Source organism: Cetorhinus maximus, chromosome 16 (assembly GCF_964194155.1).
Source record: "Cetorhinus maximus chromosome 16, sCetMax3.hap1.1, whole genome shotgun sequence".
NCBI classification, from domain to species: Eukaryota; Metazoa; Chordata; class Chondrichthyes; order Lamniformes; family Cetorhinidae; genus Cetorhinus; species Cetorhinus maximus.
Window position 1 is genome coordinate 52969118 of NC_135894.1, and position 26393 is coordinate 52995510.

Genomic DNA, 26393 nt, shown 5'->3' on the forward strand with positions numbered 1-26393 from the left:
TACTTCGGGAATGAGTTTTCCCCCAATCGCCCCATTTCCTCTAGGATACTACTGATGGCGGGTCCAACTTCTGCTATACTTCAGCTAGATGAAGCATTTCTCTCACTTTCTGCTTGCTGATTGTGAACCTTCCTTCCCCCTATTTAAATCTTTAAAGAAGATTTCTGTTAACCATACCTCTGGTGCATTCCCTTTAACTGCTTTTACCTCAGCTCTTTTACTTTCCAATGGCTCTATTGCAGCCTCTTTGAATTCTACTGGCTTTCCTTTAGTCTCTTTAATCTTTACTGGCCCTAATGCCTCATGTGAGATTTTTTGGACTTCCTTAGCCCTCTGCATCTATGCAGAAATTTGCTTGTTCCCCTCAGTTTCCCCAGTCTCTATTGACTGATCTGGACCTTCTGGCTTCCTGCCAAGCAATTACTGACTAATAGGTCAACAGCCTACATTTGTTAGTTCAGAATGATGCCAACTGTCACTACATCGGTGACTGACTTACTCTGTAGATAAATTTTAAATAAGGGAACCTTCAAGGATTTGTCAGTAAGCCCTTTTACCAATACTGTGGTATTTGTTCTGTTTTTGGGTGGCATCTCTGCAACCTTTGCTACAAGTAGTGTTTGAAGACAACTGGTATCCCTGAGAATGGTTATCTCTTTTCCTGGTCTTTTTTTGCAAAAGGTTATTGTAGCTAACTTCATCCTCCCCTGCTACAATGGAGCATAGGTTTACCACGTTCATGGCTATATTCATGTTTTGACTGCAGAGTCCCTGTTGATTTTCCTTTGGAATGCCAACAGCTGCTCTTATATGCCCAGACTTTCAACACTGAAAACACACTGGGTGTGCCCCTGCTGGTTTACCATCCAGATTCCTTCTTTTAAAAGTTGGGGCTTGATCTGTTTTTCCTTTCCTACACTCCTTTTCTCTCAAGCCCATTTCTGCTTCATCTGCTTCTATCCTATCTCACCCTAACTTGTAAGAGTTACTAGGTCCAAGTTTATTTTGAGTTAGCGATTGAGGAAACTGGGCCTGTATTCTCTAAGATTTCGAAGAATGAGAGGTGATCTCATTGAAACTTACAAAATTCTTACAGGGCATGACAGAGTAGATGTAGATAAGATTTTTACCCTGGCTGATGAGTGTAGAACCAGTCTCAGAATAAGGGGCAGACCATTTAAGACAGAGATGAGGAGGAATTTCTTCACTCAGAGGAGGTGAATCTTTGGAATTCTCCACCTCAGGGGCCTATGGAGGCTCAGTCATTGAGTATATTTAAGAAAGAAATCGATTGATTTCTGGATACTAATGACATCAAGGGATATAGGGATAGTGCAGGAAAGTGGCATTGAGATAGAGGATCAGCCATGGTCCAATTGAATGGCGAGCAGGCTTGACGGCCAAATGGCCTACTCCTGCTCCTATGTTCATATTCGTTTGCTATGATGGTTGCTTCCCTGCCTTTTGAAACTGTCCTCTATCATGTAAAACAATTGTTACAAACAGCACCATTGGACTTCAAAGAGTTATTTATTTGCTAGAGGAAATCCTTTTGCAAGAAATATTGATTTTCTTTGTTGTCATTCCTGCAATGTACTAAATAGAAAGCATGTCAAAAATAAGCAAAAATGATGGATATAAAGGCATCTGGTATTGGACAGTGGACAGACCAGCTGGAAACCATACTGCCCACTAATAACCCAAGTGAATTCCTTGGAGAGGGAGTATATTCACGGGTACACTTGATACCTTATGTGGCCACTGGGCACAATAGCATACAGAGTGTCTTTTAGATAATCAATAATAGTGTCCTGATTATTGGAAAACATTTATTTTGTCTTCGGTGACACTTGATGCTTCTTTTGGCATTTAAAAAAAATATGATTGGCTCATCCTAGGTTAGTAATGCTAGAAAAGGAGCACTTGTGCTAATATACCTTTATTGACCCTGAGTCAACCCAGTGTCACCTATTCTGCTCCATCAAAGAAAAATCAGGTCCTGCTCAGTCACTCAATTCGCGTTCTTCATTTCCTGGCTGTATCTTTGCCCAGTCCCTATTTACTGGAGGCATCCAGTGAGAAAAAAATATTAATTTTGCTGCATTTTTCAATCTATATGCAACTCCTAAAAAGGTAATAGGTTGAAGGGTGGTGGTCAATGTTACTTTTGAGTTAGCTGTAACATCACTGGGCAGAGCTTTATGAATCAATAGGCAATCTGTTGGCACTAACGTGGTCAGTTGTGGGTATTGAGAGTTACTGGCCATTGCATATGGATCATCTGGGCTTTTCCGGTGATGTGGTGACTTACCCACATTTTTCCTTTAGCTACGGGAAAGGCGGGGTTGACATTTCAGTTTGTAATCTCTAGATTGCTTTACAGCTTTGATACTTGAGGTTTATCTCCTGAGGGAATTTCTAAGAGCCAGGAATAAATCAAGGTGCGTGGAGAGCTGCAGTAGATTCACACTGTGCAGCTACAGCCGGGTCGGTTTGGAAAGCGGCGCTTGAGGTTTGAGTCCGTCTCCTGAATCCTAACAGAAAGTTAGCGTGTGTGTTGGAGAGATGACTGACGGAGCAAACCAGAGCCTGGACCTTTACTGCGACTCCAACCCACCCAAAGCCGTGATTATTTTAAAGAGTAAGTAAGCAAATTGGTTCGAATTCAGTCTTTGCCGGCATAATCCATGAAGAATGGGGTTTGTGAATGAGCCTTTGAGAAAGTAAATGAAGATCCTGCTAACTCCTCCAGTTCTCAGTCTGGGTGCCGGCACTTCAACTGCCGGTGGAAAGCGGATTGGGAATTCGCACAGTGAGTACAGCAGCAGAGAGCCGGGTCCCGGGCTGAAGTCTGAGGGATGTGAAGCCGGCGGCCGAGCCGCTGCCTCTCCCCCGCCTCAGTCAACACTGGATACCGCAGGCGGCACGGACTGAGGAGCGGAGCTGATGTGAGGACAGGGTGGGAGTGGACCGTTCTGGGGCTGCAGTTAGAAGAAGCCCCTCAGGCTTTCTGAGCTAACAGACACTGCTAACTTCTCGGTCTCTTCCCTGAAGTAACCTCTTTCCCTTCTATAAGACGGGAATGTAGCTGCTGCTGAACTTTGCTCCACTGGCACAAGTAAATCCACCCAGTCAGCCGGCAGTAACATCGTCTATGGTTCTCTATGGTTTACCATTTTAGCTTTGAAAAGTTCAGGACCAGCTCTTTTCCGTCCTTTTCTGATTTTTGTATGTGGATGAACCCTTAACCTGTCTATCACAGCATTTGCTAAAGTTTACTCCAGTTTATACAGCAGGTGAAGGGTTAACTAAACTCCTCCATGTTGTCAGTATTGTATCTTACAGTTCTTTAAATGATGCTGTAATTATATGGTTAGGATTCGTTTACAATGGTAATGTCAGTATGAGGTGGTTTTGTTTGGCACCCTGGTGGAATGAGACTCCTGGAGGATGCAGTCTTGCTTTGCTTCCCTTTGGGTCTAAGGTTTTGTGGTTCAGTAAGTAGTGCCCTATCTCTGAGCCAGAAGCTCTGGGTTCAAGTCCTACTCTAGGATTTGTTGGCTGTGGAAGGAGTGCTAATGACATGGCTTAAACAGGTTAATAATTGGCCTGTTAATCCTTCCCCACTATTCCCCAAAGGGGAAAATAGTGTATGAAGAATATAAACTTTGGGGCTAATTTGGATCTTATACTAACATATGAAATGGGAGCAGAAGTAGACCATTCGGCCCATCGAGCCTCCTCAGCCGTTCGGTAAGATCATGGCTGATCTGATTGTATTACTAATTCCACATTCCCATCTACCCCGATAAACTTTGATTCCCTTGCCTAGCAAGAATCTATCCACCTCCGTCTTCAAGATATTCAATGACCCCATCTCCACTACCTTCTGAGGCAGAGAGATCCAAAGTCGCAAACCTTCTGGGAGAAAAGAATCCTCCTTATCTCTGTTCTAAAAGGGCGACCCCTAATTTTACAACAATGCCCCCTAGTTCTGGCCTCACCCACAAGAGGAAACATCATTTCTGCGTTGACCTTGTCAAGACCTTTTGAGATCTTATATATTTCAATCAAGTCACCCTTCACTCTTCCAAATTCCAGTGGAAACAAGCCCAGTCTGTCCAACCTTTCCTCATAACACAACCCACTCATTCCAGATATCAATCTAGTAAACCTGCTCTGAACCGCCTCTAATGCGTTAACATCCTTCATTAAATAAGGAGACCAAAACTGCATACAGTATTCGAGATGTGGTCTCACCAATGCCCTTGTAAGACTGAAGCATAACATCCTAACATTTAGTTCAATACCTGTCGTAATGAAGGATAGCATTCCATTAACCTTCTTAATTACTTGTTGTGCTGCATACTAATGTTCTGTGACTCATGCACGTGACTCATGTGACTCCTAGATCCCTCTGCACCTTGGAATTCTGCAGTTGTTCTCCATTTAAGTAATACCCTGCTTTTTTATTCTTCCTGCCAAAGTGAACAACTTCACATTTTCCCATATTGTACTCCATCAGCCAGATTTTTGCCCACTCACTCAACTTTTCTATATCTGTCTGCAACCTCCTCATGTCCTCTTCACAACATACTTTCTTAACTATCTTTGCATCACCTGCAAATTTAGCTACCATGCCTTCACTGCCCTCATCTAAATCATTGATATAAATTGTAAAAAGTTGAGCCCCCAGCACAGATCCCTGCAGGACATCCTGCTAATCAGAAAATTATCCATTTATGCATACGCTCTGTTTTCTCCCAGCCAACCAAGCTTCTATCCATGTTAATTTGATACCTGCTACATCATGAGCTTTTATTTTCCGCAAAAACCTTTGATGTGGCACTTTATCGAATGCCTTCTGGAAATCCAAGCACATCTACAGACTCCCCTTCATCCATGGCACAAGATACTCCTTCAAAGAACATCAATAAATTGGTTAAACATAATTTCCCTTTCATGAAACCATGCTGACTCTTCCCAATTACCTTGTGTTTCTCTAACTGCCCAGCTATAACCTCCTTAATGATCAACTCTAGCGCCTTCCCCATGACAGACGTCAGGCTAACTGGCCAAGAGTTTCCTGTTTTCTGCCTCCCTCCCTTCTTGAATAGAATAGAACTTTCCAGTCTGATGGAACCCTTCCAGAATCTAGTGATTTTTGGAAAATTATCATCAACACAACTACGACCTCATTAGCCACATCTCTTAAGACCCTCGGATGAAGTCCAACAGGATCTGGAGACTTGTCCAACTGCAGCTCCATCAGTTTGCTCAGTGCTGCTTCCCTAGTGATTGTAATTTCACCAAGTTCCCCTCTTCCTTCCACCTTTTGATTTAGGCTATTACTGGAGTGTTTTTTGTATTCTCTGTCGTGAAGACAAAAGCAAAATATTTGTTTGTTTCCTTATTATCTACTTCTAACTCCCCACTGTCACTCTCTAGAGGACCAACACTCACTTCTTACTGTTTTCCTTTGTAAATACCTGTAGAAACTCTTGCTATCCATTTTTACGTTTTTAGCTCATACTCTAATTTCTTTCTCCTGATTAAACTTTAAGTCATTCTCTGCTGTTCTTTATATTATGAGCAATCATCTGACCTGCCACTCATCTTTGCGCAGTTACATGATTTTTCCTTAAGTTTGATGCTTTCCTTAACTTCTTTAATTAATCAAGGATGGTGGCTCCTCACCTTAGACTATTTCTTTCTAGAAAGAATATACTTGTTCTGAATATTCTGAAATATCCCCTTAAATGTCTGCCACTGCTTCTCTATTGATCTATCCTGTAGCCTAGTATCCCAGTTCACTTCAGCTAGCTCAGCTCTCATGCCCACATATTTTCCCTTATTTAAGTTTAAAATGCTAGCCTTGGACCCACACTTTTCTCTTTCAAACTAGATGTAAAATTCAATCATATTGTGGTTGCTGCTATGTAGCGGTGCCTTTACTGTCAGGTCATTTATTAATCCTGGTCTGACAGCATCTGGGGAGAGAGAAACAGAGTTAATGTTTCGAATCCGTATTACCCTTTTTCAGAGCTAAAAAGAAGTAGAAATGTGATTAAATTTATACTGCTAAGGTGGGGGCGGTGGAGCAGGTGAAGCTGGATAGGAGGCCAGTAATAGGTGGGAACTAAGGAGAGATTGACAAAGATGTCTTGGACAAAAAGACAAAGGGAGTGTTAATGGTAGTGGTAAGGGCTAACGAAGGTGCTGATAGTGGCATAAAGGTAAGAAAGCAGAATGTGTTAACAGTAGAACAAGGGTCAGCACTCTGTGAAAGAACAACATGGAACGAGTAACAGATGGCCCTTTTGGGGGTGGGATCAGGGGATGGTGGTTGGGGAAAAGATGATAGAAAAAGGGATGTAAAAAGGGGGATAAAAAGGGGGATAAAACAATGAATAAATGAATAAAAATAAAAATAAATAAAAATAAGTAGATTAAAAAATAAATTTTAAAAAGGGATTAAAAAAAGGGTGAAGATAGGGGAGACAGTTCATGGTCTGAAGTTGTTGAACTCAATGTTAAGTCCAGAAAGCTGTAAAGTGCCTAATCGGATGATGAGGTGCTGTTCCTCCAATTTGCATTGAGCTTCACTGGAACATTGCAGCAGGCCAAGAACAGACATGTGGGCATGAGAGCAGGATGACGTGTTGAAATGGCAAGCGACAGGAAGGTCTGGATCATGCTTGCGAACAGTCCAAAGGTGTTCCACAAAGTGGTCACCCAATCTGCGTTTGGTCTCCCCAGTGTAGAGGAGACCGCATTGGGAGCAGCGAATGCAGTAGACCAAACTGAAGGAGGTGGAAGTGAAGCGCTACTTCACCTGAAGGGAGTGTTGGGCCCTTGGACGGTGAGGAGGGAGGAGATAAAGGGGCAGGTGTTGCACCTTCTGCGATTATATAGGAAGGTGCTGTGGGATGAGGTTTTGGGGGTGATGGAGGAGTGGACCAGGGTGTCCCGAGGGAACGGTCCCTACGGAATGCTGACAGTGGGGTTGGGAGGGGGAGATGTGTTTGATGGTGGCATCATGCTGGAGTTGGCGGAAATGGTGGAGGATGATCCTTTGAATGTGGAGGCTGGTGGGGTAAAAAGTGAGGACAAGGGGGGACCCTATCATGGTTCCGGGGGAGAAGGGAAGGTGTGACAGCAGAGGCATGGAAATGGGTCAGACATGGTCGAGAGCCCTCTGAACCACAGTGGGTGGGAAACCTCGGTTAAGGAAGAAGGAAGACATGTCAGAAGCACTGTTTTGGAAAGTGGCATCAATCGCAACAGATGCGATTGAGGCGAACGAACTGAGAGAATGGATGAGTCCTTACAGGAAGCAGGGTGTGAGGAGCTGTAGTCGAGGTAGCTGTGCGAGTCGGCAGGCTTGTAATGAATATTCATGGACAGTCTATCACCAGAAATTGAGACAGAGAGGTCAAGGAAGGGAAGGGAAGTGTCGGAGATGGACCATATGAAGGTGATAGGGGGTGGAAATTGGAAGCAAAATTGATAAATTTTTCCAAGTCCAGACGAGAGCATGAAGCAGCACCGAAACAGTGATCGATGTACCGAAAAAAAGGTTGTGGAAGGGGCCTAAGTAGGACTGGAACAAGGAATGTTCCACATACCCCATAAAGAGACAGGTATAACTGGGGCCCATGCGAGTACCCACAGCCACACCTTTTATTTGGAGGAAGTGAGACAAGTTTAAGGAGAAATTGCTCAGTGAGAGAAGAAGTTCAGCTAGACAGAGGAGTGTGGTGGTGGATGGGGATTGTGGATGGCAGATTCCGTCTGGAAAACTCATTGAGATGGGGGCATAAGGGGATAAAACTGAGTCCTTTGTTAAGCACAGATCGTTCAGCATCAGAGTGGGGAAGGTCAGAGGGTTTTGTGAATACACGTCAAATTAGTTTAAATTAGTTTTTAAAATTAATTGCATGTTTTTTGTAACTTTTTGTAAAATAAATATTGCTTCCAGCAATGATTCCCCCAAATTTGCATCACCTGGTTGAAAAAAACTGCTAAAGCCTTTGGGGCACCTTTTTTGACTAACAAATGACTAGGAAAAACTTAAGAACTGCAGCAAGAAAATATTGCTTTCAAAATAAACAAAACAAATTGCACTGAGAGTGAAAGCCTCTATTTAAAGGGTTAGTAGGCAATAAGTGTTTCAACGTATATCCAATCTGCTCCTTTACACAATTCCATAATTCTAAGTTCTACATACAGTCACTGATCAGCTCACTGCTTCAGTTGTTCTGCAAAATAATATCAAGTGGGCTTCTTGGCAGGCTATATTATTATCAGAAATATTTCAACCACATCCCGAATAGAGCATTGCTGTGCTAACACAATTGCTGCCAGTGGTTACACATCACCAGGAAATGTGGTTTCTATTAACTTTAAATTAAATAGAAGGAGTCTGTCTTTTTCATTAGAAGGGGTGAAAATCAAACATGCGCTTATGTAACAGTTATCTGATCTGAAAGTAATTCATACAATGAATTACCTTTTTTGAGTGCAGTGATGATTGCTATCTGGTTGTGATATGGAGTGTTCATTTTGATACAGTCAGGTTTTCCTAAATATATTGTTCACTTAAATATTTGAGAATAAAATCTTAGCATCACAAAAATAATAAATAGACAATGACAAAGAAGATAACTTATATTTGTATTGTGCCTTCAAGGTAATAAAACATGACATCGGGTCACATAAGGAGATACTTGGTGAGATGACCGAAAGCTTGGTCAAAGAGGTAGGCTTTAAGAAGGAAAGAGAAGCAGAGAGGTGGAGGGAGGGAATTGCAGAACTAAGGACCCAGGCAGCTGAAGGTAATTAGATGAGCACAGTAGGGTTGTGGAGTTGGAGGAGATTACAGAGGTAGGGTTAGGCAAGGCCATGGACGGATTTTTAAGACAAGGGTGAGAATGTTAAAGTCAACACATTGTTTGACCGGAAGCCAATGTAAGTCAGTGAGCATATGGCTAGAACGGGACTTGGTGTGAACTAAGATATGGGCAGCAGAGTTTTGGATGACCTCAAATTTACAGAGGGTAGAATGTGTGAGAGTCCAGCCAGGAGTGCATTGGAATAGTCAAGACTGGAGGTAACAAAGGCATGAATGGAAGTATGAGGGTCAGATAAGCTGAGAAAGAACACCAAAAGTAACTAGATATACTCAACAACATAAATATTAACAAATATATTGAACATTTACCAAAGGAGCTAATGGATATTGCGTTCTTCTTCAATGAATCACATAGCTTACTGGACAAAACAAACTCCCTGAAACAGTGCAGGATTCTCTTTGGAAAATGAGATGCCAGTAATACAGCATTACTGAGCCATTCACGGGACACTCAGGAAATCTCTTGATTTCCCACTTGGCCAGTCCACTCAGTTTGCTTTCTTTCCACTGCCTCACCCCAAGTCTTCCCTTTGATGCTAGCATCTTCTTGAGCACAAATGCAAATAAATATTCTCAATACATTTAGGAAACTGTTTGTTAAAGTGACAATGGAGATAGCTCATTTAAGTAACCAACATTGTTTCTTTCCACAGATTTAAATGTGCCAGCTATCATCTTATACAGTGTTCTCACTCTAATGACTGTTATTGCAAATCTTGTGCATTTTGAGGAAGTTATCTATCTGATAAGAAAGATCCCTGCTACAAACAAGAGAGCGACTATTATGTGGGTCAGTGCGGCTGCACCTGTAAGTACACTTTAAGATATTTAGCTGAGAAATTCATACTCTTCCTGTTTTTCAGAAATTGTCTTCAATTTTCCATAAAATTTCAAAAATCTCTCCTTTTCTATCTTGTTAGACTCCTTGATTTCACCCAAGAGTTTTGAAATTGAAAAGGTAAATGGCAGCATAATTGTATTGACGTAAATGGAATTAAGAACATAAGAACATAAGAACTAGGAGCAGGAGTAGGCAATTCAGCCCCTCGAGCCTGCCCCACCATTCAATACGATCATGGCTGATCTCATTTCGGCTTCAACTCCAATTTCCCACCCTCTCCCCATCACCTTTCAAGCCGTTACTAATTAAAAATCTGTCTATCTCCTCCTTAAATTTATTCAGCGTCCTGGCATCCACTGCACTCTGAGGTAGTGAATTCCACAGATTCACGACCCCTTGAGAAAAGTAATTCTTCCTCATCTCTGATTTCAATCTACCACCCCTTAGCCTAAAACTATGGCCTCTCATTCCACAAGGGGAAACATCCACTCCACGTCTACTTTGTCTATCCCCTTTAGCATCTTATATACCTCAATTAGATCTCCTCTCATCCTAGCGAGTATAGGCCTAAACTGCTCAATCTCTCCTCATAAGACAAGCCCCGCATCTCTGGAATCAATCTAGTGAACCTCCTCTGAACCGCCTCCAATGCAACTACATCCTTCCTCAAGCAAGGGGACCAAAACTGTGCACAGTACTCCAGGTGCGGTCTCACCAATGCCTTGCACAGTTGCAACAACACTTCCCTATTTTTATACTCTATTCCTTTAGCAATAAATGCCAAAATTCCATTTGTCTTCCTTACTATCTGCTGTACCTGCATATTAGCTTTCAGCAATTCATGCACGAGGACACCCAGATCCCTCTGCACTGAAACATTCTGAAATTTTTCTCCATTTAAATAATAAATCGCCTTTTTAATCTTCCGACCAAAATGGATAACCTCACACTTACCCACGTTAAACTCCAGCTGCCAAATGTTGGCTCATTCACCTAACCTGTCCATATCCATTTGTAAATTTCTTATTTCTTCATTGCAACTTACTTTCCCACCTATTTTGGTGTCATCTGCAAATTTGGCTATAGTACCTTCTATCTCTGAATCCAAGTCATTAATATAGATTGTAAATAGTTGGGGCCCAAGGACAAACCCTGTGGCACCCCTCTAGTTACAGCTTGCCATCCATAAAAAGACCCATTTATCCTGACTCTCTGCTTTCTGGTTAGCCAATCCTCTATCCAAGCTAATATATTACCTCTAACTCCATGTGATCTTATCCTGTGTATTAATCTTTTGTGCGGCACCTTATCAAAAGTCTTCTGGAAGTCCAGATATACTAACATCTACAGGATCCTCATTATCCACTTTGCTTGTCACATCCTCAAAGAAATCTATCAAATTAGTCAAACACGATTTACTCTTCATAAAACCATGCTGACTCTGATGGATTGCATTTTGACTTTCCAAATGCCCCATTACTACTTCCTTAATAATGGATTCCAACAATTTCCCAACGACAGATGTTAAACTAACTGGTCTATAGTTTCCTACTTTCTGCCTACCCCACTTTTTGAATAAGGGTGTTATATTAACATTTTTCCAATCCACTGGAACCTTTCCAGAATCCAGGGAATTTTGGAATATTATAGCCAATGCATCCATTATCTCCGCTGCCACTTCCTTTAAGACCCTGGGATGTAGGCTATCAGGTCCTGGGGACTTGTTACCCTTTAATCCCAATATTTTGCTCAGTATTTTTTCTCTGGTGATGGTGATTGTTCTAAGTTCCTCCTTCTCTATACCCTCTGCACTACCTGTTACTATTGGGGTGGTACTAGTGTCCTCCACCGTGAAAACTGAGGCAAAATATTGATTAAGCGTCTCTGCCATTTCTGCGATCCCCACTGTTAACTCCCCAGTCTCATCCTCCAAGGGACCAACATTCACTTTAGCTACTCTCTTTCCTTTTATATACTTGTAGAAGCTTTTGCTATCAGTTTTTACATTTTGCGTTAGTTTTCTTTCATAATTTACCTTTGCTCTTTTTATTATTTTTTTTAGTAACCCTTTGTTGATCTTTAAAAGTTTCCCAATCTTCCAGCCTGCCACTGACCTTTGCAATTTGGTATGCCTTAGTTTTTGCCTTTATGTTATCTTTAACTTCCTTGCTTAGCCTTGAATGCCTTTTCCCCCTCTTACCATCTTTCCTCCTCTTTGGAATATATTTTACTTGGGAGGAATTGAATATCTCCTTCAATATCTGCCGCTTGAATTCTGATTCAAACCTGTGATGCCGAAATTTCTGAGGAATAACAGCATTTTGTGTTCATTCCTCTCCCTTCACCCGTTTTAGCAAAGTATTAACACATCTATTTTAAGCAGGTAACACCTGCACTAAATAAAAGGATAGCGAAATTTTAAACAAGTGTGTTATTTGTATACATGTTCTGTCGCTTGCCATTTTAACACTCCACCCTGTTCTCTTGCCCACATGTCTGTCCTTGGCTTGCTGCATTGTTCCAGTGAAGCCCAACGCAAACTGGAGGAACAGCACCTCATCTTCCGACTAGGCACTTTACAGCCTTCCGGGCTGAATATTGAATTCAACAATTTTAGATCTTAAACTCCCCCTCCCCCCATCCCCACCCCGTTTCTCCCCCCTCCCTTTTTTTCAATAATTTATATAGATTCTTCTTTTCCTACCTATTTCCATTATTTTTAAATCTAAAACTAAAACTTTGTTAGTCTTTCCACCCCACCCCCACTAGAGTGTCCTGTCTTCCATTCTTAATTAGCACTTTTCTTAGACAATATCACCCCCTTCAACACCTCTTTGATCCTTTTGTCTGTGACATCTTTTGATTATCTGCTCCTATCACTGCTTGCTTATCTCCACAATCACCACACCCTCAACTTCTCTCTCCCCCCCGCCCCCCCACCTTAAACCAGCTTATATTTCACCTTTCTCCTAACTATGCTTCAGTTCTGCCGAAGGGTCATGAAGACTCGAAACGTTAACTGATTTCTTCTCCACCGATGCTGCCAGACCTGCTGAGTTTTTCCAGGTAATTCTGTTTTTGTTTTGGATTTCCAGCATCCGCAGTAGCTTTTAGCTTTTTGTTTTTATAATTCTTTGGTGTCATTTCAGGAGCTCCCTCTTGTCATGCCCTTCACAGAAGTGCTCCATGTAGTACTTTAAGTATCTGAAAATAATAAGCAAGTGTAAGTCTGAATAACAACATAATTCCTGTATTTTAAAGTAAATAGATGAGCTCAAGATTTAAAATTTGACAAAACAGCCAAAATCAATGTGCCTTAGACACCATTAGATATTTTCATACCTACAAATGCCAATTCATGAAATTGCTGTATTTTTATACAGACCTTTAGGAAACCCTGTTTTACAACATTTAAGAACGTTAAGTTTTAAAATGTTAAAAAGTAACAGTGGCTTTATATTTTTGTTTCAGGTGATAGCGTCTACATCTTGCGTTGGGATGTGGATTCCTCTAGCATCAATGATCACAGATTTGACAACAGCAGTGTATGTATTTCTTTTGGGTGCTTTGATTCTCCTAGTATACATTAATTTTTAATTTTCTACATTAAAGTGGAAATGCCTTGAAATTACATACTGTCTACAGAAAAAAAATCAAGAGCCCCTCAATCAAACATATCATTTTAGTACAAAAATAAATTATTTTCATGATCATTGGAGATGGAATTGTATAACACCTGTTTCCATCCTGCCTCTGATAAAGTACAAAGCAAAAAAAAAAGACAGAGCTACCAATAAATATGCAACTGTCTCACTTTACAATGTCTAAGATGAAATGAGAATGCAGATGAATACAGTTGCCATTCACGCAGTTTCTTCATTATGAGCTACACCATAATGGATAATAGATTCAGGAATAAGTTGGTGAAACATATCTTTGTGAAGTTATTTTTAATCTGAAGTTGTTAATTTCGCAATCTTGTTCTATGAGTGAGGGCCATGTTCAAAGGTATATGTTTGGAGATGGGGTCACAAGTTTATAGACCTGATTCTCCAAACCATGCTTCTTACAATTATATATCCCTATTTGAAGTGCAGAATCATAAAATTATCCCTCAAATGACAACATTGGCATAATATTGATAGCAAAACACTTATTTCAACTCATTTTCTTTTCCTGGATTCTGCCAATCAAACAGACAACCTGTTCCCAGACATATGCTACAGCTGCTCTGGACCAGCTGCTAATAAGAGTATAATAGTAAGTTATTGATGAATATCATTCCAATTTCCCCTCTAACCTGAGGATAACAATTGGTTTCTGCTTGGCATAGCCTGACAATAAAATGAATGAAATCAACAACTCAATTGAGTTCAGAAATCACAGGTGACATCTACATCCCATCACATTGTGGACATCCACCGTTATGCCTACTTTACCTATTTTGTTTTCAATAACGTAGCTCTGACTTGCCTTGACAAGGGAGCTTTGCAGTTTTGATCAGGTGTAATTAATTTCTTGTCTTAATTAATATTAGAGGTAGTAACAGCTGCAGCAATAATAGGGAAGACACCTCCCAAAGAGCTCACAATCCACTGCACCAATCTGAGTGGAACAGAACTTCAGAGAGTTTTTTTTAAATTCACTGTTACCAAGTTTCCTTCAACTAGACATTTTGTAGCATGCGACGTATACCCTGCCTTCAGTGTTAATTTCAGCGGGAGAACAGCAGGAACCCCCAGATAAACAGTGTAAACGTCCAAAGAAATTCATGGTGATGGTAACTGAAAGACATTTTAAAACATTCAGGATTATAAATCTAGGAAGAATACCAAGTCATATAAGTGAACTATATTTTGTAGGATAAATTTCTTGAATTATTTTGATATTATTTCTCTAGGTATTTTGCAATTGTTATCCATAAATTCCAGCGAATGATGATAGAAGAATTTGGAGGCGATGAGGCTTTCCTGAAACATTTTCACAATACTCCTGCCAAGATTAGTACGGGGCCCTGTTGTTGCTGCTGTCTATGTTTGCCTTTTACAAAGATTTCAAGGTGAGCATAAGCTTGTTTGAGAAAACATGTTTGTTGAACTATCATCTGTTATTCCTGAAATTGACACATAGAGAATGGAGACGACAGGGGTCTTGCCCACAGGTTGGAGAGCCAGCGAGATCCCAAGTCGTCCCTCTTATGGAAGGCCTACCGTATTAAGTGCCACTCAGACACTTAACTGGGCAGCAGTGGGCCTTTCCCACGATCAAGGACCCTCGGGGCAGAAGTCCCATCCGACAAAAGCTGATGGCCAATCAGATGCCAACAGCTCTATTGAATGACAGGGCCACTAGGAAAGCAGTGGCTGCTTTCAGTACAACACCCACCTAATACCTACCATCGTTGCTGGATTGCAGGTCACAAGTGAGTGATGGCAGGAGGGGAATCACTGGGTAGGAGTCACAAGGGGGACAAGGCTTGGCAGGAAGGGTGGAGGGCAGCCCCTTCTTGATGTTGGGTTCCTCGGTACTAAGTGCATTAGTACAAGGGGACCTCACCCCACCACACCCCTGCTGCACTACTGGAGGCCATTGAATTCCACACATACTGTATATTTTGAGCTATTGAAGTTAGAGTTGGTAAGGGATATAAGTGGCTGACTGACAAATGTTTAATCAGTTTAGTTAGGGATCATAATCCAACCTGCAATGATGGGATGCAGCTGTGCTCTCTTTGCTAACTCTTCAGGATCTGATGTGAGGCTACTTGATATCAACCCAGTCCCTTGATGGTCCAGAAACAAAAACTTCTGATAATCAGTACCTAATTTTAATTTCAGGAGTTGAAAATAGGAATAGGAATAGGTCATTCAGCCCTTCAAGCCTATTCTGCCATTTGGTTAGATCATGGCTAATATGTATCAGAACTCCATTTATGTAACTTGATTTTATATCGCTTAATACCCTTACCTAACAAAAATCTATCAATCTCAGTTTTGAAATTTTCATTTGACCCAGCCTCACCACTATTTTGGGCGAGAGTTCCAAATTTTGGCTGCTCTTTGTAAATGGAAATGTCACACTGACACATAATATTTGGAGGTGAAGACATTTTAGGGCTTTGTTAATGGAATCTTTACTCTGCTTCTAGTCTATAGTTTATTTGACCATGGAATACCTTATCCTGAGTGCAAAGAGTAGACAAGAGTTTGTCATGTTACATGTGCTCTGCCTGAATACTGATGCTTCATCCTGAACTGTTTTCTTGGCAGTTTTTTGTTAGTGGTGGTTTGCTATTGCCTTCCACTCTCAGGGGTAGGGTGTGGAGGCAGGTTTCAATTGTACTTCAGCTGGAATGGGAATTGAACCTGTGCTGTTAGCACAATTCTAAACCACATGCTAGCCATTGAGCTAACTGAGCTAACCAGGCCCTGTCCCCACCTCCCCCCTCCATTGGAAATATATGTATTCAATAAAATTGATAATAAACATAGATGGAGGCAGACCAATGTAAAGTTCTTTGGTAATTCTATAAATATATTGAGATACCGTAATATTCCTCTTGTTTAAAAAATCCTCAACTTTATTTCCATTCCCAGTTCCTTTTTTAAACAAAGTCACTTTTACTGAAATGCGGCTCTGAGAGTGTTGGCAGCCTTTGACTTCTTACTGAAGTAGTAATTTCTCACATATGGGTGTAGATATTGAGTATTAGTGCAATATGCATGCAAGAAGGAAATCACAGCAACGCTTGATCCTGTCCTCACCTAATATTCACATACCATTTCTTTCCAGGAGGAATCACTGAATATCAGTCAAGAATCAAAATCTTACCTTCATTTTGCTTTTTCTAGCTCAGACATTAATACTACGGTATAAACATTTCACCAGCTTGCTAGTGAGGCAAGTTAATGCCTGGTTTGAACATTTAGTTCCCAGACATACTATTTTATTATATCTATAAGCCATGTAATGGAGCTCCTCGATGCTCTAATATACAATGCTATGAACTTGTCAATGAAGGTTCTTCTGACACAGTACTCTGCCTTGGTGGGCTCCTGATAATAGTCAAGATGTGTGTACTGTTGGTTCCCAACTGATTCCAATCATGTAGGCATCACAGTAGCTGCTTTAGTTTGTTTTATTTCCAGATGGTTTCACATAGACCTGGTTGACACTCTCTCATTTCAAAGAATATGATGTAGGGGATTTAAGAAAATAAAATAACCAATAACAACAGAAGGGAGTAAGCATGTAAAATCTTGTTGGCATTAATACTTAATTGGTAAATGAGCACAAGTGATTGTAACAATATGTAATGAATATAGATAATATATATAAATATATATGTTATATATTATATGTAAATATATATGTTATATATAATATATATACTTATGTATATGTATATATTGTTACCCTTTATCCTGGCAGTAGGTTTGCAAAAATACAATAATTAGATTGGTACTTTGAATTTGAGTATCTGAACTTAATACACAACAAAAACATCTCATGGCCCTTCATAGAGTGTAAGTTTGTTAACTTGTTAGGTTAAATATATTAAAAGTGAATGGAAGACCTATATTTGACATTTTAAACTGTTGCCTAAATATGTTAATGTCTGCTTCTTTCCTTTTAGGCGCCTGATGTTTATGCTGAAATTGGGAACATTTCAGCTTGCTTTCTTACGGCCAGTCCTAATGATCTTAACATTAGTCCTTTGGGTGAATGGGACATTCAGTCTGGGTGATGTATGTTCTTTTTTCCCTGTTGATCTAGATGCTAATAGTTGAATAGGATAGATAAAAACATTGGTGATAAGTTGACAAATTTTAATATGAGGATGGAAATTGACACATTTTGCCCTTTTTCTGAGCTGCTGTTTAAGCAGTTCATTTTTTAATAGTTCACGTTTCTAAGTTAATGTAATGCTGTAATTCTTTCTTTAAAATACACACCATTATTTCTCAGTGCCTCTGCAGTGTAATGTTCAGTGAAGATGATTAAAGAGAGTGACTGTAGACAGTGTTCTGAAGAGGGGATTGTGCTGACAGAATACTGGCTTAGAACTCTAAACTCTCAACTTCATTGTGCCACGTTATGGAATGTTGACCAATGCTTAGCAGTTTGTGTTCAAAGATGTTGTCCATATAACTGTATGATGGGCTACCAATCTCCACTAGCATCAATGGTTATGTGCTAATGGAGCCCAGTCACTACTCGACTGGTGGCACTAAGTGCGGTAGTGGGCGGGAAAAGGAACATTTACCAACCGGCCACAATGGTGGCTTTTCATGCCGTTTGGTCCCAATCCTGCCTCATTAATCATGCACTTCCAGGAAACACACCGTTTCAATGGCAGGTGGGCAGGCAGGCTCTGACTCATCCACCACGCCGTCACCTCGCCACTTCATCATGCTGGGCGCTATATTTAAAGTGCAGCCACGCGCACACCTCTCAGTGGTTCCAGCCCAAGAGTGCTGCAAAGAAGACAGACAAAAATACTACAGTCCTCTGGTTTAATGATGCATCCCTCAAGTGCCTTTTGGATGCAGTGGAGACCCGCTGTGATGTCCTTTACCCCAGCTCTGACTGCAGGAAGGGCAGCAACATTACCAATCCAGCATGGGAGGTGGTGGCAAAGGTGGTCAGTGCCATTGCCTTGCAAAAGAGGACAGCCATGCACTGCCGCAAGAGGATGAATGATCTTTTCTGCTCCATCAGCGAAAGTCACTCATCTCATCACTCTCAATTCACACACTCACAAACCCATCACACATCCATGAGGATCTCACTCACTGCCAGTTCAAGGAACATCACCATTCACTCTCTCACACACACCTTAATTGTCCTCCTCCCATCCAATGGACCACTCACCACCCACACATGCCAGGCATACTTATCATCTGGCCTGGCAGGCATCCCACTTACACTCTCTCCATCTGTATTCATGCAGGACAAGTTGGCACACAAGAGGGAGAGGTCGCAGACTGGTGGAGGAATGCCCAACATCAAGGTCCTCACGGACTTTGAAAATTGAATCATCCAACTGGCCAACAAAGCTCTGGACATTTCCTGTGCTGACGGTGAGGTCAGTGGTGCTCTACCAACTGAGGATCCAGCAGTGCAACATCCATCAGAAAACTATGCTACAAGTGATGTTCCCTGTTTCGCAGATCGCTGCCATGTGCTAATTATCTCTCCTTGTTTTCGCAGACACATCTGTGAAACAGCCAAGGGGTCCCATGACCCATGGCCTCCAATCAAGCCCCAAAGACATCTCAGAAGAAGAATCTGAAGGCACCCTCATTGAAGACCCATCACAGAGCTGATCCACACCCTCCACCAGCACAGAGACACACACCTCACTGGGACTTTGTACTAGAGTAGACTCGGGTTGCAATCTGGTGAGCACATCATACTGTCTGATCCACAGCAGGTGGCGGCAGGAACTTCCCAGATTTCTGGCACTCGGAGGACTGCTGGAGACCAGAAATTTGCTGAGTCTGAGTCAGATGATGAGCCTCTGGACTTGGTCATGTCACAGATGCTGCAGCAGCAAAGGCAAGCTCGGGAACATCAGGAAGGGATGTCCACTGCACTCCTCAGATTGCAAGGCACAATGGAGGACTCTGTCCACCTTCAATCTGAGGTGATAGCGCCAGCATGCCACTGCATCGAGGTCAACACAGGTAGGAAGGCGGCCACCATGGCGACCTTTGTCCAGGACATCAGTCCTGCACTGCTGCACGGGCTGAACTCCATCGCTGACAGCATAGCTGGCTTCCAACAGTGCAAAGTGAGAGGGGTGCGGGCCAGCTCGATCTCACTCCAGCTTACACTTCTCCTCAAGGAGTCGGCCAGGGGCCCTCAGGCACCGATAGGGAGGAAGATCATCAGGTATACACCCTGGGGCCATCCACCCAGGTGACTCCGGAAGCGTATAGCCCATCCAAATCCCCTCTTCCTGTGACCGCAGCAGTTCCAGCTCCACAGGCCAAGGAGGGTACCACTGCCACACAGCAGGACCCCAAAAGCAAGCCGGCTGGGGTCCTCCAGGTCTCAGCCCTCCAGAGGACACCCATCAAGGTCATCACAGACAGGGCGTAGCAGTCAGCAGGCTGCCTTCCCCTCTACTATGGATGTCAGGGGAGCACCAAAATATAACAGCAGAGTTAGGAAGGTTAAGAAGATGTAGTTGCACAGCCTGGGCATGGGTGTTAATCACTTGTACGTACTGTTCACTATTTTAAATAAACTCTCGAGAATGTCTCCCTGCCTATGGGTCCTTGTTCTGATGAGCCGTGTTCATGTCACTTAGATGTGAAACCTTGGTTCCTGCACAAGATAAAGGCAGGTGTCCCAGTCCAGGGCCTCTTCCCTGTGCTTTGTGCAGCCTTCAGACCAAAGTGATGGTCTGGTTTCACACTCACTGGATGCATTGGTAATGCCTGCACCTCGATGGTGCTTGTTAATGCTGCCAGAGTGTAGTGGGGAGGTGTCACAGAGTTCCGTCATTCTCCCTGTGTGCTCTCAGCATCTTTAAGGTGGGGCTGGCTCCCATCTCATCAGCATCTGTAACCGGTGACACTATGCTCCTGAAGGGATCAGGTGCTGAAGGCTGACAACGGATTAGGTACATTTAAAGTTTCACGGCTGCGTCTCCATGATATGACTCTCATCACAGAGCGCAAGCAAGCTGCCCTCAGATTTATGGAGTGTCCTCACTGCATGTCATCATCATCCTCCACGAATCTGTCAGATATGAGGGCCTCCCGAGCACACTTGCTTCATCTGGCCAGTGTAATGGCCTCATCACTTGTCATCCTCGCCTTTGAGGAATCTCACCAAGGTCCTTGAGACCTCTAGCTCCTCTATCTCCTGGTCAGCCAGCTCCTCTCCCCATTGCAGCGCGGGGTTGCAAAGGGCACAGCAGACGACGACGTGACACCTGCTGTGGACTATATTGCAGGGCTCCACCAGACCGGTCCAGGCACCGGAACCTCATTTTCAGCATCCTGATGGTTTGCTCTGCCAAGGTGCGAGCTGCAGCATGAGCCTTGTTATACCTTCACTTTGCTGCAGTCTGCAGCCGCCACACAGGTGTCATCAGCCGCATCCCCTGCAGGAGCCTTTGTCCCCGAGGAACCATCCTTGCAACCTCTGTGGACCCAGGAAGACATCAGGGATCTAAGACCAACTGAGAATGTAGGAGTCGTGGACACTCCCTGGGAACTGTGCACAGACCTGCTGGATGCGTTTGTGGTGGTCGCACACCAGCTGAACATTCAGTGAATGGAAGACCTTGTGGTTGACATACTTGGCTGGTTGTTGCCACAGAGATCTGAGTGCCACGTGAGTGCAGTCCATGGCACCCTGCACCTATGGAAAACCTGAGATCTGGGCAAATCCCAGCATTCTTACATCCTGGCTTTCCGGTCCCAGGCGAAATGCACAAAGTTGTGCACCTTCGTGAATATGGTGTCCATGACCTCCTGGATGTATTTGTGGGTGGAGGCTTGCAATATAACATAGAGGTAACCCATGGAGCCCTTAAAGGAGCCACTGGCATAAAAATTGAGCACCGTGGTCACTTTTATGGCCACTGGCCGTGGATGCCCTCCATGTCCCCATGGCACCAAATCCTGCAGTAGCTGGTAGATGTGACTGACTAGTTCCCTAGACATGTGTAGACTTCGGTGACACTAGTTCTTGGTCAACTGCAGGAATGAAAGGCGGTGTCTATAAACCCTGGTTCTAGCTAGGCACTGACCAGTGACGGCTCGCTGTGGCTCTTCAGCGGTGTGTGCGGGAGTCCCAGCCGTCCCTTCTTCCTGAGGGTTTTGCTTCTCCCTCTGTCCAGCCAGGTGTCTCCTTCACCCCCTTCCCCTTCTGCCATGAGGCATATAGCTAGGTCACCAGGGTCCATGCCCTGTGTACTCCTCCTGCAGGATGAAAGAGAGAGACCTTGGGTATTCTAAGAACCTCTCTTGGTTAAGTCTGAAGGCCCCCTTAATGCATCCCAGGGAATGCTGGCTAACACTTGGATGGCCAGAATTTAATGTGCTGCATAGCTGCCCGAGAGCCCACCCAAATCCACCCCACTCCACTTGACCGATTGGTGGAAGCTTTGTCCACAGGACTGCATGCTGTGCTCTCAGCTCAGGTGCAGACATTCTCCTAACCCGCACTGCAAGGCTGCACTGTTAGTTTGAATCATGGGGGAGACTGGTCCAAACCAGGATGATGACCAAGCAAGGGGCTGTGAGCACCTCCACCAGTGACTGCTCCATGGCCAGCTTTGGCAAGGAGATTGTACAACTTGCTCAGTCATCCAGTTTTTCTCCAATCTATTAAAACGTTCATCAGTCTGCAGTCTGTGCCCGAGGGGTGGAAAGCTCTGGAACACTTGGTGGCAATTTCATGTCTCCATATTGTTTGAGTGGGCAGATAAGCTAGAGGCCGGACTCCAAACATGTCAATGTGGCTGCATCTGAACTGTCTCAGCTGTGGAGGAATGGTCACTTTATACATTATTGCGTGGCTGCTTCCGTCCCCCCACCCTGCATGTGCTTGTGCACTACCATCAACCGCAGTACTGCCCTTGCCACCCCTACCCAACTAGTCACCTCAACTGCAGGGCATCCCATGCCCCTCCCCCAAGTTGCCTCAGCCGCAGTGTAGCCTTTGCCCGCGCCCTCCAAGTCACCTCAACCGCAGTGCAGCTCTTGCCCAACCCCCCCCCCCCGCCCCCTCCCGCCAATTCACCTCAACCACAGGGAAGCCCTGGCCTGACACCGCACTGTCAGCCAGCCGGAATAAAGCAACTTGCCTGTGCCCTCACCTGAGTGTGCAGCGCTTCAATCTTGAAGTCTAAAAGGCAACCCTCGCGAGTGCTGCGCAATGTTACTGTGCACTCACCTCTGAGTTCTCCTCAAAATGCAGCCCGCCAAGTGCACGCCTTATATATGCTGTTGTGAAAAACGGCGATGTACTCAGATGGTCCAGCGTGGGGGCTGATTCTGGCGAGCTGGGCTTACAATGATATGCAGATATATTGCAATGAGGTTCCCAACATCCGATGGTGGGAAATGCGGCCCGCCATCGATGGACACAGCGGACAATTGCAAACTGGTTTCACCACGTTGTAAAACCAATTTTTGGCCTTCCCACCATATTGTCCTCATACACCGCCAAACACACCTGACGGCAGTGGGCACGGAAAATTCCACCCAATAAAGGGACCCCACTTACCCAGCTATATTACGCTTGATTAATTACAAATAAAAACAATTTATTGTATCGAGTTAGATGTATTTTCAAAGAACATAATCATTTATGATTTCTTATTTTACAGCTTTCTCCAAGTGGACCTGCAATATGGATTAACACTTCCCTTGGTGTGTCCACAATAGTTGCACTATGGCCAATTGGGATTGTTTTTCAAAAAGTCAAAGTTGAACTTAAAAATCAGAAGATAATCCCCAAATTCACCCTTTATCAGGTAAGATTGGATTCTGCACCTTGCAGCTATTAAAAAACACTGTATATTCTCTTTAAAAAAGAACAAATGTTAGGTACCAGGTTGGTTTGAACGTTATTAGACATAATGTATGTCCTATTGACGAGGAAAATAAATTAAGCTACACAATATTAACTTTTAAAAAACTTGTATAATACAATAAAAGTGCTACTGTTACTGCTTCCTTTCTACTCTTATTCATTTTGAAAATACGTTATTCATATGCAGGCACATGTTTCCTATGGGCAGAAATCTTATGTTTGACATGAATGGGATTGCGACCAAATCAGATAATAATTACTGCTAACTTTACAGAGGTTATATAGGCTGCCCGCCATGTTCTACTGTGCACTGCTGAAGGAAAATAGCACACTGGCAGACCATGACAGTAGTGTTGAAAGTAGTGTTAGTAGTGTTGAAGTATTTACATAACCATCAGTATGATTCTTGATTAAGCATTTATTTGTATTGTTCAAAAATAATAGTCAAAATCTTAAACTTTCTTTAACTGAGGCTTTTATGAAATTTTATGTTGTAAAAATCCATACAGCCTCTTTTACTACCTTGATGTGGAAATACCCAGTCCTACCCAGGGAACTGAAGACACAAGGGGCAGGATTTTTGGGTTGTCAGGTAGGCGTGGTGGGCAGGCCTGGGAACAGCTGGTAAAATTGGATCACACCAAAACTGAGGGGTTGGGAAATACACCACCACTTATAAAGGGGGAACTCAAAATCAAAATCTGTTTACAGACAGGTGGGGAGAGGAGAAATCAGGGCTGTTTGAATTAACCCACCCTCCTGCCATAACAGCCAGCATAGACTCAGTGGGCTGAATGGTCTCCTGTATAATGATTCGATGACTCTAAGTTAAAAGGAATTTTCTTTGTAAGTTTTTTATGTTCATTTGCCATCTGTGAATTAAAGCAGCCTAACGATTCATATCTGGTCTTCTCACCAAATGCCTCAGTTTATCTTTTAAAAGGCTGGTGAAGTATGCATGAGGGCAAGTGCTAAGAAGACAGTGTGCAGTGTAAATCACATGGCGATCCTATTGCTGAAGTAGATATTGTGCACTCGCTTCAACTTAAGTCACTCCATCTGTTTACATGATTGACCAACATTGTTGAACCCAAGAGATTATTTAAGGCAGGCCTGAAACCTGTAACAATCACTCTGTTTGCCTGAATTAGTTTTATTAACCAGATAATTAATTGATTGGTCAGCATGAAAAGTCATATAATCAACTTCAAGAAATTACCATTTGTCAAAGCCTACCTTGAATGCTCTATTCCCATGGTTTATGTTATACTTGGTGATTTTGATTTTCTTTTTTTTATACAGATTTCATTCATTCTTACTCAACTGCAAGCTGCTATTATCAACATTACAGCATTGGCAGGTGGTTTAGCCTGTGCACCTCCATTTTCACCCACAGCCAGAGCAACATGTATGTTGTTTAGATAAGATTTTATTTTAAATCTATTATACACCATATATTGTCAAAAAAAATACCTTTTGGATTTAAATTTGAGGAATGTGCCACAAAACCATAAAAGAAAGGTTTCCAATCCTCCATGTTGGGGTTACCACTAGCCCTGTTACGCAGAAATCCATCACTTTCCACCAAGTCAAGAAAGAATTCTGCATGACAGAATTTCCTTACTACCTGGTCAAGGAAAGAACATGTAGATTTCTTATTACTTGTCAAGATTGTTTAAGTGATATCAGACAGATGTACAGCATGATCTTTACTGGACCTGTGCATTCCAATAACCCTAAGCGGTTCAGTGTGGTTGGAATAAAAGTACATAATTATAAATGGACAGGGTAATTTGACTTTGTTCATGGTACGTCTTGCTTAAAAGTGGGTATGTAAAACTTTTTTTACATATTCACTGTGCAAACAATTTTTTTCACTGGTGCAGTGCCTCTCTACTAGCCTTAACATGAGGTTAGAAATAGGGAATAGGGCTGTAACTCTGTAGCCTATTCTCCAACTTGTGCTCACCACTGACAATCCTCCACCCTGCCAGGAGGAGCAGCGCAAAATTGCCCTAAGAATTATATATACTTTTTCTCAAATGGCCTATTGTAATTAATAGAGATCTTTTGCCCAATTAGTCATTCAACTTACTAATTACAGTTCAATCTTTTCCAGATATGAACCAGCAGCTTCTCATAATGGAGATGTTTATCATCACTTTGTTATCACGAGTTTACTACAGGAGGAAATACAACTTACAAGAAATTGATGAAATGCAACCCACGGTCAAAACACAAAATGACCAAAACGTCTTGAATGGTACCTCTCGAATACCATAACAGAAGGTGAAATCATGAGAGTGCAAAACACCTTTTTCATGACAAGGATTTATATTATATCATTGACAATTTCTCAGCGCTATTTTTGGCCTTCAACAAATACCAGCCTGTCCATTCCATACAGCTCAAACAGGTTTGTTTAGATTCTTATCAGTTTTAACAATTGACTTTAATTGGGGAAATTTTCCTGTTCCTATGTGTATTGGATCTTTGGGCGCAGTGAATATAGAAAATTCATGTGGAGATGCCTTGACAGAATCCATATGATATTTTATCGATCAAAATGAATAGATGGAAAATAGCAGACAATTGGGAAGATCCTCTCTTCCACGTCTGTTTTCACTATTCACTACACCCAGTCTGACTATTTCAGATGCATATCTGAAGCCTACCTTAGTTTCTTCACCAATTTCACAAAATTTTAGAGAAGTGTCAAATAGTCTTTGGCTTTGCTTATGAATCAGCTCTTCTTGAAAAACACATATGAGGCATTTTACATAGTCAAATGAAGATATCACTCAATCAGGCAAAAGATAAATGTAATCTCAACTATACCTTGTAATGACATTTCATGAACTATTCATCCAATTATGGAGACATTTAAGTATTGGGATTGTGCTGTCATTCTCTGAAAGTCACATCTGTTTTCCACTGAACATTTTTAGAGAAAGCATGGAGATCAAGCACATTGTATGGATCCAGTTTCCTGGGTCAAGGGTTATACATATATTCAAGCCAGACTCCTACTGGAACAACAGCAAGCGAGAGCCAACTCATAATTCCCAGTTAGAACCA

The 26393-nt window shown here is 42.5% G+C and overlaps 1 protein-coding gene across 1 annotated transcript; it reads left to right on the forward strand.

Annotated features, from left to right (window-relative positions):
- The first annotated feature begins 2565 nt into the window (after positions 1 to 2565).
- Positions 2566 to 25598, forward strand: LOC144691871 (organic solute transporter subunit alpha-like). Its single transcript, XM_078560448.1, has 8 exons — positions 2566 to 2641; positions 9568 to 9722; positions 13227 to 13300; positions 14656 to 14814; positions 17392 to 17503; positions 23110 to 23256; positions 24618 to 24723; positions 25435 to 25598. Exons 1-8 carry the CDS (start codon positions 2566 to 2568, stop codon positions 25596 to 25598), a joined length of 993 nt encoding a protein of 330 aa, XP_078416574.1.
- Positions 25599 to 26393: the final 795 nt, after the last annotated feature.

Excerpts from the sequence above, each read along its gene's own strand:
- LOC144691871 (XM_078560448.1), top strand. The coding sequence starts at position 2,566 with ATGACTGACGGAGCAAACCAGAGCCTGGACCTTTACTGCGACTCCAAC. Across the intron at positions 13,301-14,655 it reads ACAGATTTGACAACAGCAGT|GTATTTTGCAATTGTTATCC; the intron begins GTATGTATTTCT and ends TTATTTCTCTAG. Across the intron at positions 14,815-17,391 it reads CCTTTTACAAAGATTTCAAG|GCGCCTGATGTTTATGCTGA; the intron begins GTGAGCATAAGC and ends CTTTCCTTTTAG.